The sequence below is a fragment of the Fragaria vesca genome, linkage group LG3 (genome assembly GCF_000184155.1).
Source record: "Fragaria vesca subsp. vesca linkage group LG3, FraVesHawaii_1.0, whole genome shotgun sequence".
NCBI classification, from domain to species: Eukaryota; Viridiplantae; Streptophyta; class Magnoliopsida; order Rosales; family Rosaceae; genus Fragaria; species Fragaria vesca.
In genome coordinates, this window is record NC_020493.1 from 26506950 (window position 1) to 26526296 (window position 19347).

General features: G+C 38.5%; 3 protein-coding genes and 1 pseudogene across 4 annotated transcripts in view; 1 reads left to right on the top strand and 3 right to left on the bottom strand.

Moving 5' to 3' along the window:
* Positions 1-8016: 8016 nt before the first annotated feature.
* Positions 8017-10375, bottom strand: LOC101309810 (F-box/FBD/LRR-repeat protein At1g13570-like). The gene is made up of 2 exons (XM_004295118.1): positions 10308-10375; positions 8017-9476 (listed from the first exon to the last, which is right to left on the bottom strand). The coding sequence occupies exon 2, from the start codon at positions 9424-9426 to the stop codon at positions 8209-8211; it is 1218 nt and encodes a 405-aa protein (XP_004295166.1). The 5' UTR covers positions 9427-9476; positions 10308-10375; the 3' UTR covers positions 8017-8208.
* Positions 10376-11747: 1372 nt separating this feature from the next.
* On the top strand, positions 11748-12548 carry LOC101310973. Its single transcript, XM_004295122.1, has 2 exons — positions 11748-12185; positions 12268-12548. The coding sequence occupies exons 1-2, from the start codon at positions 11808-11810 to the stop codon at positions 12448-12450; spliced, it is 561 nt and encodes a 186-aa protein (XP_004295170.1). The 5' UTR covers positions 11748-11807; the 3' UTR covers positions 12451-12548.
* Positions 12549-13987: 1439 nt separating this feature from the next.
* LOC101304753 (3-deoxy-manno-octulosonate cytidylyltransferase-like) lies at positions 13988-17286 on the bottom strand. Its single transcript, XM_004295100.1, has 8 exons — positions 16980-17286; positions 16632-16677; positions 15878-15964; positions 15666-15790; positions 15255-15394; positions 15058-15109; positions 14847-14957; positions 13988-14461 (listed from the first exon to the last, which is right to left on the bottom strand). The coding sequence occupies exons 1-8, from the start codon at positions 17229-17231 to the stop codon at positions 14369-14371; spliced, it is 906 nt and encodes a 301-aa protein (XP_004295148.1). The 5' UTR covers positions 17232-17286; the 3' UTR covers positions 13988-14368.
* Positions 17287-17925: 639 nt separating this feature from the next.
* Positions 17926-19347, bottom strand: part of LOC101301661 — a 4786-nt pseudogene continuing 3364 nt past the window's right edge. The window contains exons 12-13 of the transcript XR_184320.1: positions 19294-19339; positions 17926-18809 (exon numbers count right to left, since the gene is read on the bottom strand). The product of XR_184320.1 is annotated as a PAP-associated domain-containing protein 5-like (transcript). The remainder of the gene's footprint in view (positions 18810-19293; positions 19340-19347) is intronic.

The window sequence follows — 19347 nt, forward strand, 5'->3', positions numbered from 1 at the left end:
AGAGAGAGTAGTAGAGAGAGAGAGAGAGAGAGAGAGAGAGAGAGAGAGAGGGAGAGATTGGCTGTTAGCGATTTCAGGATGGCGAATAGTGTGTGAGTGGGGAGGAGCATTTAGATGAGGATCCAAATTAAAATATGAGCGCATACGGGAAGCGAGGTTACAAAGACCAATTTAGCCTCTTCCCAGTTTGTATGGGATACCCGCGTACAAGATTCTAGATATAAATTTAGGGTCGGTGAGAAGTGGTTTGTTGGTTAGTTCGTCTAACTAAATATGCTAGAGGTTATATGTTTATATCTGTAATATATAGTCGATAAATATCTCATCTGGCCCACGATGCTACCGGAAGCCCAACATGAGGTAGACCGAGCAGGCCTCATCTTGAAGGTTGTAGTAGTTTGGGCCGGGCAGGAGACACACCACAGAAGACCAAATAAACAGATCTCAGTAGCATATTTGTCCCACATCGAATAGCAGGCAAGATATAAGTCAACGCGGGGCTATAAATACAATGTTAAAGTCAACCAAAGAGGTAAGAAAATCTCATATCATTAAATACTATACCTACCAAGTAACTGACTTAATCATCGGAGAGAGAAAGATCAGAAAGTCTCGATCAATCTCCTCTTGCAGGTAGCGAGTCAACGACGATCAAAGGCAGAGATCACGCCAAGAGCTTCTATAAGGTCTACGAGATCTTGCAGAAACAATATCTAACTAATGTTGTAAGAGCATCTTCAGTAATGTAACTAAAACTATAGTTAAATTTAGCAATAATTATGAGATTTAGCAATTGTTATAAGAATTTGGCTCCAACAGTTATTGCTAAGTGTAAGTTAAGTAATATTTTTAACGAATTATAAACTGACACCTGAAAAAAAAAATGAGGGAAAATATAAGTATTCATTTACCAATTCATGGCTGAGTTGACAAATTTATCAATTTTGTTTAGCAATCCTTAAATTTAAGCAACCATTTAGGTATACTGTTAGAGCTCCTATTCTTTTGTATCATTTATTTTAATAGTATAATATTTCTGGGTCCGGTTCAAAGGACATCAATTTTGACACTATTTATTGGCCATTAGATTTTAAAACATTCAAGGGTCTAGATCAATTGTAAATATGATGTCAACATATAATTAATTGACGTGGCAAGTGATGTGGTATTTTGTCTTATTTCATAGCATATCAAATTAAAACAAAAGAATGAAGAAAAAAAAAGAATGTAAAATATGAAAATCGAATTTGTACAATAAAAAAAAAAAGAAAAGAAGAAATTTAGAAGCATTCCGATCTCAGTTTTTACCAAATGCAGAACAACTGGTACAATACATTCATGGGTAAATCCTTTTTCCAGTGTTAATCGCAAGATCATCATAGCACGCTTAGGCATTGGAGAGAGTGCTAAGGAGAGGAGAGCTTCGTCATGATATGACTGAAGTAAATCTGATCTATCTCTCAAATTTACCTGGACTGGATCACATGCTTTTTGTAGCCAGATGAATAGTTTTCATATAAAAAAAGGGGTTAGATGAATATCACAGTTCAATAATTAGCTTATGAATAAGAAAACCCTCAGGAAAGCCATCTAGATTCTACATGTTACCTACAGCTGCAGCTTTATGATTTCAATTGGATTTTGATCTGTGTTCTTTCGCTCTGTGTTCTACTCTTCCTCTATTTTATCTTTTTTATCGGATTTTTTTCCCCTTTTTATCGTAAAGATTGGATTTGGATTTTCAGATTTTACATTATGTTTTTTCGTTCTTTTCTTTTAATTTGATTTGCTATGAAATAAGACAAAATACCACATCACTTGCCACATCAATTAATTATATGTTTATATCATATTTACAATTGATCTAAACCCTTGAATATTTTTAAAATCTAATGGCCAAAAAATAGTATCAAAATTTGTGTTAAAATTGATGTCTCTTGAACCGGATCCAATATTTCTTTAGTAAGTAAGAGATTGTGAGTTTGACACAAAAACTAGTTGTTGCGTTTAAATTTTTTGATAAAAAACGTAACTCTCGCGATGCAGTTGAACCTTTACTTCGTGTTAGGGTTAAAGTTTTCTCGAGTTGTGCAGTGCTCTTCCACATCCATGGCAGCGACAACAATGGCTACAGAAACTATAGCAGCTTGTGCTGCCTCTGTAATTGCAAGCCTCATCTAGAAGCTCTCGTTGTGTAACCAAGAAGAACCAGTTGATCAGGGAAATCTTCAATGTCCCAAAAACGGTTTCTTGGCCCAACGTTTTTACCTTGTTGGACGTTTGAACACTAACCGTGTAGTAGTCTTTGATACTTTCAGGATTGTAGTTCACTCCATGTGGAGGCTTTCAACTCTTGTGGAAGTTCAAGTGAGGGGAGATTGAATCCTATTCACCTTCACCTCGGAAAGAGATGTTAGCCGTGTGAAGCAAGGAGGTCCCTCGGCTTATTAACGGGCTATGGTTCTCCTTAATGATTACGACGGCCTCTCCGACATCATGGTTGTACCTTTGGATTTTATTTAGATCTGGGTTGAGATCCAAGGTTTGTCGGTTGCGATATCTATCACAGCAACGACGAGGTTGGTGGCGGAGACAATTGATAATGTCCTGCAAGTTGATAATGGTTGCTTTCAGCATGGCCTTGCATGCGTTCGCCTCACTCTGCCTTTACACCAGCTTGTGCGCTTGGAACGTCAAATTAGGGTTTTCCTTGTGGACTTTCTTCAGGTGCAATACAAGTATGAGAGGCTCCTGGGACGTTGTCAAACTTGTGTAATGATCAACCACGAGGGTGAAGTTTGTCCTCGTGAGAATGAGGAAGTCACTAGGCCGGCTGCAACATCGGTTTTGGCAGCGGCCCCCCTCCCATGGTGTTTAGGGCTAACACTCCTCGAACCCTAACTGCACCTTTTTGCCATGTGTCCTCCCTTTTCCCTAAGAAGTGGTCAATTCAGATCAAAGAAATCCCGATCTCTCCCTCTCATCCAAAATCACAGGTGTGCGACAGCCGTCATGAAAGGGAAGAGGAGGAGTTGGTTGAGGGCAAGCGCGCAAGACATGCACTAGCTTTGGTACCTCTGCCTCTGAACCCTGACGAGATGGGTTTCTTTACTTTAGATGTCGGTGCCCTAGGGATCATGAAGACTGACAAGTCTTCAAAAGAGAGAATATCAGAACCCGCCCCGAATTTTACCCTAAAACCCGGAGTAAGTCCTGCGGGGACCACTCTCAAGGAAAGATTTACCTAAAAATTGGCAAAACCTCCCTTGAAAATGAACAACCTTTACCTGAAAAATTTCAAATTTACACTCCTACTAACACACATCCAACCTTAACTCCTAGAGCCATCCGCTCCCCGCAAACACAACCACCACAAAAACAACAAAACATCAACATCCAAACATCACATAAATATCCAGCTTAAACATTAAACCTTATCCTTCAGATACTCTAAACTGAAATCAACAAACCGAACACACCACTGAAATAATTTACATTAATCCCAAAGTATTCAGAGCTACTAGACACTAGCGGAAGAAAGAAAACACGGGTAGGTTAAACAAGTAACCTACTGGTGAAAAGTGGCGGAAATGCGGGTGACTATGCCTCGCCTCCTACTAGATCCAACCCGAACTCTGCAGACTGGGCAATTTAAAACGAAGGGCCCAGGGGAAAACATTTAATAACGTTAGAGTGTGTGGACAAAAATAAATTAATAAATAAAATATTTATGTTTCCCCAAACCAATTTCCAAGGAAAAATCGAATGCATGCCGCAAGCGATAAAACTTTTATCTCATAAAATATCGAGCCTCTCAGACTCTATAATATATGTATGTATTTACACACGTCCATACTCCCTATATAAATTTATGAGTCTATATAGGGCTACTACGCTCGTGTCCAACTCTCACGTCATGCATTAATGCGGTGCTACACTACGCCATTAAGGTGGACAGACGGGTGTATAAATATGTGCCCATACCCCCTATATGAATTAAACACTCATATAAGGCTACTACGCTCACGTCCAACGCTCACGTCACACCATAATGCGGCTATATGCTACGCCATTAAGGTGGACAGACACATATAGCTAGCTAGCATTTATGTACATACTCTCCTCAATATACATATTTATACTCACCGAAAAATCCTATTTTTCGGTAACTCTCCAAGAGAAATAAAAACGTCAAAATTAAATAACGTCAAAACTCCAACAAAATTAATTGTTCATCCATGAACCATAGTATGCATATTATTTAAAACAAAAGTCCACTCACAAATTAGGCCTAGGCCTGATGTCGATCTGAGGCCTCGTCTGCTCGAGCCTCCTCACGTCCTGTTCCAAATATAATATTAATTTCTCGACTGAAATTCCAAAACTTACTCAAAAATAGGCAAAATAAATATGAGCCGTAACCACGCTCATTCTCGCCTAACTTCGATATTCCCAAACCGAAACAATCCAAACTTTAATACTAAAATCGGCAGCCGTAACACAACCTTCCACAGAAAATGATTCAAATCCTACGGCCGGATTCTACATTAATTAATAGCCAAAAATACCAAACTTCATAAATTCACAAACCTAACCAAAACTCCTCCAAGAATTCCATAATTCACATCAATAAACTCCCCTTAAATTTCCATATTTAAAACCATAAAAATCTCTCACACAGCGGCGGCGGCGCCGGCAATGGCGGCCGGAGGCCGATTCCGGCGACCTCTAATGCTCACCAAATTTAAACAGCAGCTTCCTCTCAACTTACTCTACAACTTTCTTAACTAGCACAACACCCAATTCCAAGCCTAACTATGCCAATCGAATGAAAACAACACAAAAAGCCCTAGAGCTTCCACTCACCGGTTCTCCTTACCTAGACCACGAGAGGGCGAGCTCTTTGGTGGGGTTGCTGCACGGGAGGAGGGCTACAAAACGAGCCAAGGATCGCCGGCTTTGGTGGCCGGAGGAGGGAGTTCCGGTGACGTGAAGATTTGGACAGTCGGACCTTTCGGGGGAGAGTACTCCTTCACGGCGGAGCTAGGGCAGCTCTCACCGGCCTAGGATGGAAGTTGGGTTGGAGGCCGACCGAACGGGACTGGTGCGGTAGTCTCAAGCGGCCGGACGGCGGCGGACGAGCGGCCGGAAGTTCGGCTGGGGGAGGGAGTTTCGGGGGAGAGAGAGAAACCGGGAAGAAAAAGAGGGAAGAGAGGAAATGGTTTTTGGGCCTCCACCAAACCGGTCCAAGTCCTTATAACAAAACCCAAATCCAAAATTTACACCCCAAAATAATACCCTAATAAAAATTACTTTTTACTAGCTAAAATTTACCATTTTTACCGTCGTTAAAATTTTCTCCTACGAATAATTCTTCGAAAATAACCGTCCCCCACACCCCCTTAGGGACTAATTAACTTATAACCTTATTAACGGAGGCGGTAAAATTCTTATTATAACCAAGTTAGTAAATAAGGTAAAAATTTAAGAGTCGGGATGTGACAGAGGACGTCTGAGAGGAAGTCGAAACAAGAAGAAGAAGCAGACGAGGCAGGTTACAGACTCCATGGAACCGGGATCGGTAGAGACCACTGGAGGTGACTCTAGAGACATAAGCGGAGTAGTTTCCTAGTCTACCTAAGAGAGATCATTGTCTGTGCGTTAACATATTGCCTTGTCTCCCAAGTCGATGAAAGGTACATCATTGGGGTTTGAGGCCTCTAATCAGGGAGTGAAGACTTGCTTTGTGAGTATGGATGGTTAATTTGCTTTCTAGTTATTCATATCTACTTTTTTGGATGTAGTTTAAGGTTGTTTTATCAATTCGTAGTATATGTTTTGTATTAAGTTTCTTGAACTTTGTTGGTTTGAGTAGTCTTCAGACCTCTCTTGCTTGACCGTTTTGGTCGTGTTGTTTTCGATTAATGGAATTACTTCCTTTCCCCTCAAAAAATTTCCGTCCTTTTAGGCTTTTAACCTTTAGAAACTAATAACCTTTTTTAAAATGCCACAAAAAGTTTTTAAATCATGTCATCTCTCAATTTCCTATCCTTTTTGGCTTTTAGCTTTCCCTATCAAACTGTGACACAAAGTCTCTTCCATTTTCTTCAAACATATGTTTAGAGAAGCTAACTTGTGGCAAAACGTCATTGCTCACCAATAACACCAACTTCTGAATGCTCATATTTAGAGAAATAGAATCTCAAGCTCGGCTACTAGAGTCTTGTTATTTGATAATGTAAACTCAGGTTGTTTAAGAGGTTTTGCTTTGTGATTTTTTCTTTTTCGTATGACGAAAAAAGTTTCAGTTGTGTCATGTTTTCCTTCTTGTCTAACACTAATTTAGGTAGTATATCTAACCGCTTGCATTTGGTTTGCCCACCCTAATGCTCACCTTCTACACATCTATTTTCATACAAACACAACACAGAAATAAAATTACAACATATTGAGAAATACAACCTCATAAATTTACATACAAACAATATTTATGCAAGTATTAACTATGCATGCAATATTTTGAATTACAATGCCCTTCTTATTCTTTAAAAATAAAATCAATGCCCTATTTTATCTTTCGGGGCAGAAGGTACTCGTACACCTATCTTCCTCACCGTAATAAGCTTCATTTTCGCATGTAGCCTGGCCTTCGGTTCTGCAATTGTAATAATGAAATTAATTAATTATCCATATGCACTTATGCAGTCAGGACTCAGGAAGGAAGAGGATGAGCAGTCTTCTATTTCATATCCTCAACACTAGTATGCGAACAATCGATGAACTACTACATCTGATGATGAACAGAGCCCAACCATTCATTCTTTTTTCTTCTTAATTATGTTAGGAAAATGTATTGCTTGATTAAGGAAAAGAAGTTCTATAAATATGTACGTAGGGTATATATCAACATCACAAAATTTAGCCAAATACACGTACGTTAATTTGGTCATCTCATTTGTGTACTATTTGCTTTATAAAAGATTATACTACTGAAAATGGCTGTATGGTTCATATTTCAATACTGCTGTTTTTTTCATCATTCATGATACATTCTTGCTGTGTGTGTGTGTGTGTGTGTGAGAGAGAGAGAGAGAGACTAACTGGTTGTTGGCATTTCATCAGAAACTTCAGCATGGATTATGTTGGACGAGAACAACAGCAATAGAATGAAGGGAACCATGAAAATATGGCAGTAGTTCTTCTGAACCATTTTAGTTTAGTATTTGTCTTTAGTATAGCTATCCCTTAATGCTTCACGGCTAGCTTCTCTTTATACTAATCAGTTTTCTGGACAGAGTCAGATGATTGATCGCCCCTAATTTTTTTTTTTTTTTTGGTTCGAAAAGAGAAGAACAAGTCAGTCAGAGATGATTAATCCCCGAAGTCTTTTTTTTTGGTCTGGACAAAAAGAACAGAAGTCGGTCAATATTTATCAAACTTGGAACATATACATCGTATGATATATAGCTCCGGTCGCTCCCCTTAGCTAGCAATGATACCAGGCGATGATGAAAAATGTGGTCGTATATTTGACATTTTCATACATTGCACAATGTATCTATTATTATATAAAAATAACTACAAAAATAAGATAATTAGCTTGGGAGTTCTGGAGATCATGACCTTCGACTTTTCACTTATTTTTCTTTTAAGCACATCAAATGATAAAAGATCTGCATCTTCATTTGTTAATTACATTTTCGTTTTGAATGCCTTTGCCTCATCTCTTTATATAATGTCATTAACATTTTGACCAGCATCCACCAAGACTGAGGAAGAACTACAATCAGTACCAAAATGTTGATCAGCTTAATCAAACCCCCAAGACATATATGTATGACTAAGTCACGGTGGAAGCCGTGGAACAAACAATTTGTGTCCTCAAGTCTTGTCTGCTGTGCTTACAATGTGTTTTGGGTATTCTATGAGTCCCCAAGAACACTCATAATCCTGCCAGCATTTACCACAAACAGATACAATCTTTGGCAAAATGTGTAAACTAAAAGCTTTAAAAGAAAAAACAAACTGGAAGAGTGATTGGAGAAAGATTAACATAGGGTGACAGTAAATAGAGAAGAGCAGAGTTTCTAGATAATAAATTTAAACCGCACATAGGTTCTAAAAAAAACAGACATATTCATCAAGGACTTCAACAAACACTACATTTCTGCAAGCAAGTGCAGTTAGCAGCCAAAATTCATTCATGAATCACTGGTCCTGGAAGATTAGCTTTGAATGCACTGAGGCACGGCTAGACCGGAGCAACTTCTTTCCTATTTTTGAAGATTCAACACCAGGAACAGGCTGAACAGTCATCCTCTCAAGCACAGGAGAATTCAAAAGCAGATACCTGATGAAATCTAGTTCAGGTTTGGAACCTCTGATGTCGTTTATGAACACTGATCTCAGTTGGCTGAATGAACATTTCCTGTTGTCATCTAACCAAGAATTCCCTTTTGCAACAACCTCTTCCCCCGGGAAGACCTGAACTTCTAGTTCTTGCAGAGCTGGGCAACTTCTAAAAAGGCAAAGGGCCGTTAAACTTTCCTCCAAATTACTTAAGCAAAGAGTTATATTAAGACAGTTCAGATACAGACATGGTCTGGGCAGTTTCACTGGCAAGGCACCAATAGCCAGATACATTGTAGAGCAACAGAAGAAATCGAGCTTCTGAACCTGAGGCAGGCAACTTAGAATCTTGACCAAATTGCTAGAACTTTTAGAAACCTGTCTTTGGGAAACATAGAATTCAAAATCTTCCAAACCAATGGAGACATCAACCAGATTTGACGTATTCACCAGAAGGACATCCTTAAAAGACCCTCTAACATAAAGGAATTTGAGATTAGGTGCATCAATCATGAGATGGCTGAAACTGTCACAGTATATTAAAGTCAAACTCTCAAGCAAAGGACAGCTAATAATCAGGTGTTCGAACACATCTTGGGCAAAGAAAACACGATCAAAGTGAAGGCTCTTCAAACCCCTGAACCCTTTGAAAGTGGGTGGTGGTTCTAGCAAACAGCAGGATAGCTCTAAACTTATTATATCTTGACAAGAAAACAAACATGAAGGAATCTTGTATGGCCTCCCCCAATGGCGAAGTATGAACTCTTTGATAGAGTTTCTTGATAGATGAAGAATCCATCGATCCATGTCCTTACTAGCAAAATGATCTAGAGTAAGCTCGAACTTGTGTATGGGGCCAATGTGAGCTAAAAGTACATGATCAACAATGTCCGCAAAGGTAGTATCACTGTGAGCTGAGCGACACTGATAATCAAATACAAGATGTTGAAGCATAGCTGCTTTGTACCTCCACTGGCTTGACAGGACACTTGTCCTCACTGTGTCCTTCAACGGCAAGCATGACAATATTTTTTCCATAATACCACTTGGTAAGTTGCTGATTCTATCCAACTCCATCTCTACTTCCAATTGGAATTAGGTGGTGCTTTTTGCCCTATATCACGTCCCTGTTGTTAACACTGACAATGCATCAACATAGTACAACATCCATTAACCAAACCATAATTAGGAATATCACTATACTATCCATTTAACAAAATAAGAGGAGTCGATGTGCATAGGTAAGCAACAGAGTGAAAATCCCTATCTTAAGACTTAAACCTTTTGATTTCATAATAACCTCAAAAGCGCACACACTGTGCATATAAAAGGATTTTACTTTTGTACTATTTTTAAATGATCAAAATAAATTGACATGAGGATTACATAAACAACATCAGTGCGACAATCCAAGTAATCAAGAGAAACAAACTCATCTTCAGATATCGGTACATGTCTCCACTTCTCTAGTTTTCTCCCATTTTACTAAACTGTTAAACAAATGCTATTCTATCAATGTTTTTGTTTTGGATGAAACAAAAACAAAAACACAAAAACTAGCCTCAAAAAATGCAAAAAAGGATAATCAAATTATGCATCTCTTTTCTCTACGTACACAACCATCACCATTTAATCTCTTCAGTTTGAAAGCATCACAACCCATGCGTGAATACATATTTTGACTGTAACATTTCGAACCCTATTTCGTGAAGTACCAATAATCCATTGATGCAATCAATTTTGAACAACTGAAAAGTGGGTTTGGAAGTTTCATAAAAACCCATCATCATCATGAATGAATCCATAATCCATGTAATAATAACACACAAACACAAAGAGAAGACAACTAAACGAGAAACAAAAAAAAAACAAGCAGAAATGAATAGAGTTAAGCCAAAACAAGAAATGCACACTGCAATAATTCAGTGAAAGATCATAGATTTCAAACAAGAACATACCTCCGAGAGAGAGAAGGGTTTGTGGCTCAGTCGAGAGAAAGGGTTTGGAAGCGAATGGAATGATCGACACAAATAGACGAAGAGGTTTTAGGTTTTAACTTGTAATACGGTTTTGGGCCTTAGTCTTGGGCCTGCTCTTGGTTGCTGTTGTCTTCGGCTCTTTCTTTTCCAACGTGTTCCTTTTTTTTCTTTTTTTTTTTTTTGAGAGGAAGTGAGGAACTAGTGTTCACCTGATTTGTTGTTGATTAAAGAAAATGTGCTTGTGCTTGTGCTTGTGCTTGATCAAGCACATTGATAAATTGAAAAAATTAGAGATTTATCAATTTTTAAATGAATCTTTGCTCCAACGGTATATTTAAGAAGTTGATAAATTTAAAAATTGATAAGCAAAATTGACAAATTTATCAATTCATGAGAGATAATTTGTCAATGAATAGTTAAGTTTTCTCTAATAACTACTATGCTGGAGCAAAACTCTCAAAATGAATTGATAAATATAACTTTCATCCAAATTTATTAACTATTTTATCAACCACTGCTGGAGATGCTCTTAGTCCTCACTGCGTGGAGAGAGATATTATTAAATTGAGTTGTTTTGTCTTGTTCTTTACTATTAAATTTTTGTAATAATTTTTTTAGTTAGCAATTGTTCATGTGAACACTATTTCCTGTCTTTCAAATTCATGAAAGTGACCATGTTGTAATGTAGAATGATAGTGACTGTTGGGATCCGTTTGAATCAAATTGATATTAATTCATCAAATTGTGGGAGATCTTTGAACATTAGACGACAAATGAAAGTTTTATAATGTTGAAATTATCGAATTGAGTATTTTGAATACGTTATTAAACAACAGTAAAGAGATTTTTCTTTTGTAAATATTTCAAAACGTGTTACATTTTCCGATATTCCGAAGTATTAGAACCCGGAGAGGACGCAACTTGTTGGCTTAGACGGAAAATAGATCGAAACTCGTAAAATTGCTGGTCAGGTCAAAACGTACAAGTTTCATGCAAAACTCGTGTCAGTGACAATGATTTGTGCACGGACTCTGCAGGTACCTCTAGCGGCATGGGGGTCCTGCCTTTGCCAATTGACCACGCGCCAATGACCAAGACTGCATTTCATCACCCCTCCATTCTCATAATCCCTCCGTTCTCATAATCACTTATCATTTGCAGGAGCTTGAAAAAACCAACACTTGAAATCGCGTGGACATCCCAAACCATATTTGCATATTTTGCTCTTCTCTCTTTCTTCCCAAATATATTTTGTCAAAGATATAGACCTCATGGACTCATGGCCCTGATGGCACCAAAGTCCTTATTCTTTCCTAGTCTTAAATTTAGCTCAGTCAAAGTTCAAACCTTCACCAACCCCCCTCTCTCTCTTTCTCTCTGAGTCCATCTCTCTGTGTCTGCACCTCTTTCTCCAAGCCTCAAACTGGTTTCACATTTTGGTTAGGAGTTAGGTCATTTCCATCCTTCATAATATTGATAATGGAAAAATCCGATCAGAAACAGAAGCAGCACCATGAGCAACATATATTGTTACCTCAACAACAACAGCAACAACAACAACAACAAAAACAAGACTACTCTGATCATGGCTGTCGCGACCGAGCTCCGGGTAAGACTCAGCACCGACGCAAGGTACAAGCTCCGGTTATTAGAGAAGTAGACGAGGAGGTAAAGTTAGCTGCCACCGCGATCAGCCTCAACGTACGGTTGAGATCATCGTCCAACATGCCGCACCACATGCAAGAACGCGCTCTCCGCCGCACGAGATCACTCATTGACTCAGCCGCCGCCGCAGCCAAAGCACTGTCCTCCAAACCACGGCCAAACCCAACTCATATAGCTCGAGCTCTCAAAAAGGTATATAACTATATATTAGCCCTCACCGTGTTAACAGGTGATTCGTTTCTCTAGCTAACTCGTTAATTGTTATGTACTGCAGGAGTTTGACTCGTTGTACGGACCGGCGTGGCACTGCGTGGTGGGGAAGAGTTTCGGGTCGTTCGTGACTCACTCGCCGGGGGGATTCCTCTACTTTTCCATCGACGAATCGCTGTCGGTGCTGCTCTTCAAGACGGAGGTTCAGGTGGTCACCGAACAACAACCACAGAAACCGGCGAATTAAGCAGCGTGTAGCTTTGGTTGGAAATTTTGTGATTTCTGAGAATGACACTTGTCCTACATGACACGCGTTAGTTGTTGTTCTTGACTAGCCATGGATGTCAAATTTGAGTTTATATGTTTGCTTGATTGCTTCTTCTACCTTCCATTTTGCTAATTTAAGCTATAGAGTTTTACTGATTTCACCTAGAAAGAAATAAGTTCCATTAATTGGTAGATTGAATTTCACTTGCGTTCAAGGAGAATCCACCCAAGTAATGATCTACACGATCTGGTAAAAGACCGGATACAAGTCTAATAAGCATACCATCTTCGTCAATCTAAATCAATAGTTTTCTCCACTCAAATTTTACAAAAAAAAAAAAAAAAAAGAATCTAAGAGAATAAGAGTAAAATTTCACGAATATTGATCAACACGTAATCGATCGACTACTTAACATGAAAATCGCTATTCTACTCAGAAATAGAATGTTCAAAATGTTCTTGTCACTTCTTGCTTTGACCAATGTATCTATATGCATTAGGATCATGATTCATGAATCTCGTTTTGAGAAATAAAATAAGAGAAACTGAAAACCATTTCTTCCGACTCGTTAGCAAATTTGATTTATGTTAGTTGATCGTATATTGTATTAAAATTGTATGATTCAGAGTATCAATTCTTATTTAAGTTGTGTATCTTAATACCATTTAGATTAACAATTTTACTTTGACAAGCAGAGAGATCATGGAATGAATTAGGATTAGATTATGAGAATTCAATGATAAAAATTATTCGAGTTACCCTAACTTGAGTATTTCTAAAACCAAAATTGTAAATTTGCCAATAGTTTGGTAGGGGATGACTTGAAGCCAACTAGCCAAGGATTTGATGATGGTTGAGACTTGAAGGTCCCTGAGACTTGAGAGGAAACATATTTCTGCCGTAAAGCTCTTCTGTAAAAAGGAGTGTAAAGTTGGAAAATGATGAAATCTGGTAGTTGGTAGGGTAGGGATGGGTTTTACAGTGTTCAAGTGAAGCAGAGAGTGCATGACTGCATGATGTTTGGTTTCATTGATAAGCCAAATCAGGGTCTTTATTATCTGGTAAAAACACAAGGGATTCTGCTACTGCAAATTTATTTTCTTTTGTAATATTTGAATATGTGATCAGACTGCACATTCCATAAACACACGCAAAGATGAAAGCTCAGGAAAAAAGAAATGACAGTCCCCTGTTTTGAACAGGTGAAGGCCACTGGCACAAGACAACCCTGTATTTTGATCTTCCCAAAACTGATATATACATATTCATTTCATCTCTGGGGTTTAAAACTTATAAAGCAGTTTGTTTGTTTGGATATCCTTGTTCGTTCTTATGGCCAAACTTGTATGTGTTTTTCACTAGCAACTCATGAACACTTCTACAACACTGTCCCTGCTCTCATCTTGAAAGTTTGTGCATGAGTAGCAAGGCTATCTCTATGGTTCTTCCTTTTGCCCCATTGTTCACCAAAATTGCGGAAATATAACCAATACTTTTATGAGTTTATCATTAAATAGAAACTACATTACCACAAGTTAAATTACAAACAGAGGAATGACACAAACTAGAGATACAAGTGTTAAAATGTAGAATGTTTAACTAACCGTCATATAAATCTCCGAACTTAGCAACTAATGAGCCGAATCCAAAACTAAATCATTCTCTTTTCCTTAAAGCAAAACCAAATCGATATACAGGGGGATCTGTATTAACACTAATCATATAGCTTTCCCCGTCCTTGATATTTAACTAGACAGCTGTATGTACTGATGTTACAAGCCAGCACGGTAGCAAATCCAATGTGATGCTTAATTACAACTATGAACATGATAAGTGTGCCTAGAAAAGTTATAACTCCATTTATCATGTTTTGATGCACTACCACTTCACCAGGAACTTAGGAGATGTTTCTCTCACGCATTAAAGCTTCTATCTTCTCAACATCTTCAGGGGTGTCAACACCATGAGCCTCATGGTCGACCTTGATCACCTGCAAACAGAAAATTCGATGAACCTTCGGACAAACAAAGTTTTTTTTGGTTACATGAATCTATAGAGCACATTGACATATCCTGTTCCTAATCCTTTTCCCATTCCCTTACCACCTACACTTTGCATTTAAGTTTTGCAATTCCAATTTCTGGGATTTTTTTTTTCCTTTTCCCTATGGGCTGAAGATATCTATTGAGAGTTCCATCAAACTAAATTAGATTAACTACCTTAATCATATATGGCTTCTTTCAAATGTCTATTGTACCATAGTTATGGTTTATTGCACCTAGAAAAAAGAATTCTCATCTCCAAAATGGCATTCAATATGGTACAATAATAATGAGCCAACAGAAACAACAAGGGATCAGAGTCTTGTAACAAACCTTCATTCTATAACCATTTTCAAGGACTTTAAGCTGCTCCAGATCTTCTTCTAGTTGCAAAGGAGTGGGCTTCAGCTCTCGATATATCTTTAGAAACTTTGTATCATAGCTCTGATAAGAAATGGAACGACAACCATAAACTCACAAATTACGAAGTTTCTGTGACAAGCAAGTAATTACAAAATACAAACTAAAAGTCCACGTTTGATACCTGAATTCCTAGATGGAGCATATATGGAAACTGCGGATTGGCCTTGCCTGACCTGTATCAAAAGGTGAACAATTGGTCATGTCTTGCTAAGCAGCAGATAACATGCATGTAGTATATCTCAAAAAGTCTTCTATGCCACCTAATAAATGATTTCTAAAATGAAAAAGAAGAAGAAACAAAAACATGTAAGCACTCACTTGTTAAATGGGATCAGCCCCCTTGAAAAATAGATGGCATAACCATTATTATCCACCACACATTTCACTCGATTCGGATCAGATGCATCTTCAAGTTTTAAGGACGTGACTGCGGTGCTAAACACTGCATCCGGGGCTTCCTGGTGAGACAACATTGATTGTACTGAAACTAATTAGAGATGAGATACGCAATGAGAAATGGAAAACTAATATTTTAGCATGCATTGATGCTGCACAAATACATCACCAGCATTGCTTGTCTTACATCAGAAAAGGAGACTAAATGTATGTGATTGCATGTGAATTCCAAAATGATTGCATAACTGCATGAGTTCATTGTGCATAACTGCATGTGATTGCACTTGAATTCCAAAATGCATAATGACAATAAAAAGACAGAAACAAAATTACCTGCAGAGCTTTAACAATCCCATCTATTATCTCTGGTTCAACAAGAGGCTCATCTCCCTGAATATTGACAACTACATCATACTTCTTCTCAAGCTTTTGAATGGCTTCATAACAACGCTCAGTGCCTGTAAGTTCAATACACTAATAAGCTATAAAATCACGGATAATCTACAGATAAGGAGGCAAAAATGATAGGATCACAAAGCACCTACCATTAGGGCATGACTCTGAGGTCATTATGACATCAGCTCCAAAACTTCTACAGCATTCTGCTATCTTCTCATCATCCGTCGCCACAACTACAGCAAGAATAGTATAACTATAAAAAACTTACAGTGTATTGTTTATTTATACAGAAACAGGGAGGAGAAGTTTACCAAATCTTAATGTCATCAACATAATGTAAGCCTAAGAAAGAAAGGTGCCTTAGGTATTAACTAGCAAGAGAATTATAAATCGCATTGATGCATCTTTTATAAGTCACGCATCCAATGTATGCTTGAAATCAGAAAGCACAGGAAAGGGTGTCTGTCTAGAGTTCATGTACTGGCCCAACATTTTCTGTGCTCCAACATGGTATGCTAAAACATAAGAGTATCAGTCTACCATGCTCCACAACTACCGTCTATGGAAACCCTGCATCCCGAGTCGAGTGATTTCACGGATCCTACTTTATAACAACCATTCCCAGGCAGCTCAGGGAATCACGCTTTACAATTGTTAGCAGGCTATCCCCAACTAGCTTCGTGAACCCTGCTATCTACAGGTGCTTATATGATATCAATCGCTACAAAACCATGGTCAAAACCAGCTTGCAATTGAAAGCTGCTAAAGGCTGTCCCATAATATCCTTTCTTCCAAATATGGGGATCTTAAGTTGGCCATAGTGGCATAAAAATAACAATTCCAGTAGCTTTTCCATTTACACCAATATTTCATATGGAATTTAAGTGAGAAGACACATACCAATATGATCCAATGTAGATGCCATTTTCGCCCTCTCCCATGTTCTCTGTAAATACAAACCAACATTGTAAATAAAACGCTCTGCAATTACACTACCATAGTTTCTAATCTCCACGCAAATACTTCATAATTCCAAAGAACAGATACTAAATTGGGCACACACACACACACACACACACACACAAAATCCTAACTAAAGAAACAAACTTTAGATCCATAATGGTCAGAATACCAATCAAAGATACAAACTTGAATCCAAAAATGAACAAACACTAATAACATATGAATCAAAATGTTAAAAAATCGAAATTGAACAATTGGAGGAAGTGAAGTAAAATGAGGGGGGACCTGGATCATGGGCTTTCCGAGGATCTGAACGAGAGGCTTCCCCTGAAACCTTGACGAAGCATAACGGGCGGGTATGATGCCGACAACCCGGCTCCGGAACTTCCTAATTGGGCCCAGGTAGGCCCTGGCGCCAATGGCCGCGGCAATGGCAACTCCGGCGACGAGTCCGTGGACGATCCATACCTTGGCGGTGGACCCGGATGATGAGGAGGAAGAGGACGAAGAAGAAGGGCGAACGGATTTGAGGTTCATGGTGATGGTGATCTCTGTCGCTGAAGCAATGCACCCACTCTGGGTTGAGGTAGATGGTGATGCTTTGTTACTGTGATTTCAGGTATTTATAGTTTGGGTCAACCGCTTAGGTCGTTGGAAATTTTGGACCATTAGTTTTTCTTTTTAATCTTTTTACGAGGGAAAATTTTGCCCTCTACCAAATGAGTGAATTATAAACACCTAAAGGAACTTAACTGTTCTGAATGATCAATATTTAAGCTCAGAAGCCTTTTGAATATCTCCATCAATATGAATGGTGTTAAAATTAGAATGTATTATAAATTTTTAATAAGATAAACTTTTAATGGTCGAATGTACATGACAGAATTCTTTAGTAATAAAATGATTATAACTTAATTTAATTTTAAAATAGAATCTTTTGTTTAAAGATCTCTTAACCTTTACAATGTCATTGAGATATAGACCCATCACCTCTACATAATGAGTCAGGCCATGACATAAGATTCTCTCAAATTCCCTCCACGTATATATGTTGAAGCTAAAAACTCAGAGGGAATGATATTTTTCTGTACTTCAATTGTTACAACTGGTTATGCCAAATGGTACTCTAATGTTTTAAAGGTCCTACTAGGAGGAGGTAAATAATCCATCTTGTTGTATTACTTGTATAGACTATAGAGCACCAAGAAAAGCCGGACAGCAGAGCAGAGTTAACTGTGAAAATTGTAGATAAATTAATAAACTATGTCGAGTACATCGTCCCGCCTCTGAGACGAGAAAAAATATAACTTAAAACGTAATCCTAAGGATTGCATGTTACACTTGAGGGATCTATTTTTGGTTTCAGGATTGCACACAGCAAAACTGGCGGAAATAGTCCCACCTTGCAGAACAATTTCAAACTTCTGCATGGAGGGGTTTATCCTACAATGTCGGCTTAGTCACTGAACTGCTCGACATCAAGTAATGTGCTGCCCTTCCATGTTATGCACCAATTTGGTACATGAAGGACGATGCTGGTCAGTGGTCACAACCCACTTGCAGTGGAGAATAAAACCAGAGACAACAACGCAGATGACATACAGGCATGAGAACGATTCTAGCGACTCCAGGGAGACCCTCCAACGTAAGCACCATATCCATTGAGACTCTCTCGGGATTGTTTCCGTTTGTGTCTCCGTTCCTTCTTCATGGATGCCTTCTCTTTTTTCTTGCCTCTTTTTCTTCGGCCTTCTTGATCTTTTTCTCCTTTTTTCCTGAAAATTTAGACTTATCCTTAAACGGAGATTTCCTCTTCTTTCCAGATGATGATTCCCCGTTTACATCCCCAACATAGTCACCTCCCCGTGGCAGGGGTTCCTCTTCATCATACTGCCAATTGCATAAAAATTCCTGATGCTCAGACTCCGGCCTGAGTAGCTCCCCTGCTCCTGGAAGCAAGCTATCTAAAGTCACCTGACCAGGCCCTCCTTTTCGTTCAGCCAATATTGCATCTGGTCTAATTATGGTACCAAGGATGCTCCTATTCGGGCCGAGGGACATGATGTTCTTAGGATTTGTCAAGGTAGTATAAGCCATTGCAAATGCTGATCTAATCTGCAACAGATACAGAAAAGTGAGCCTGAGAAACAGAGATATGCAAACACACAACTTGGACTGGCAAGTCTTGCTTGTAAGGAAATACTGATGTCATTCCCACTAATAATCCAAGTGGTGACTATCTAATTTGTGAAAGCCAATAGAAAATCCAGAGCGCCACACTTCCTACCCGAAGAACCATTATAGGCCAGAGGGCAAAACAAAATGAAATGTGGACATAACTTTTAACCGAGACCACAGGGGCACACAGTCGCACACATCAGATCTCTTTGACAAGCAATCTGGAACAACATCACTTAAGCGGCCAGGTGATCAATCACATTATTTATGGTAATGTCATGGCAGCTTATGCTTAATAACAACAGCATAGACTGTATATTTAAACAGCATAGACTGTATATTTAAAATATATAAATGCAAATTCTATAATTGGCAGAAAAACTAAGAGAGAGAGAGATCAGAAATGAGTCATTTTACAAACCTGGAAATAGTTAAAAGAGTTCTTCCCCAACATCATTCTCTGGTGCCTAAATCA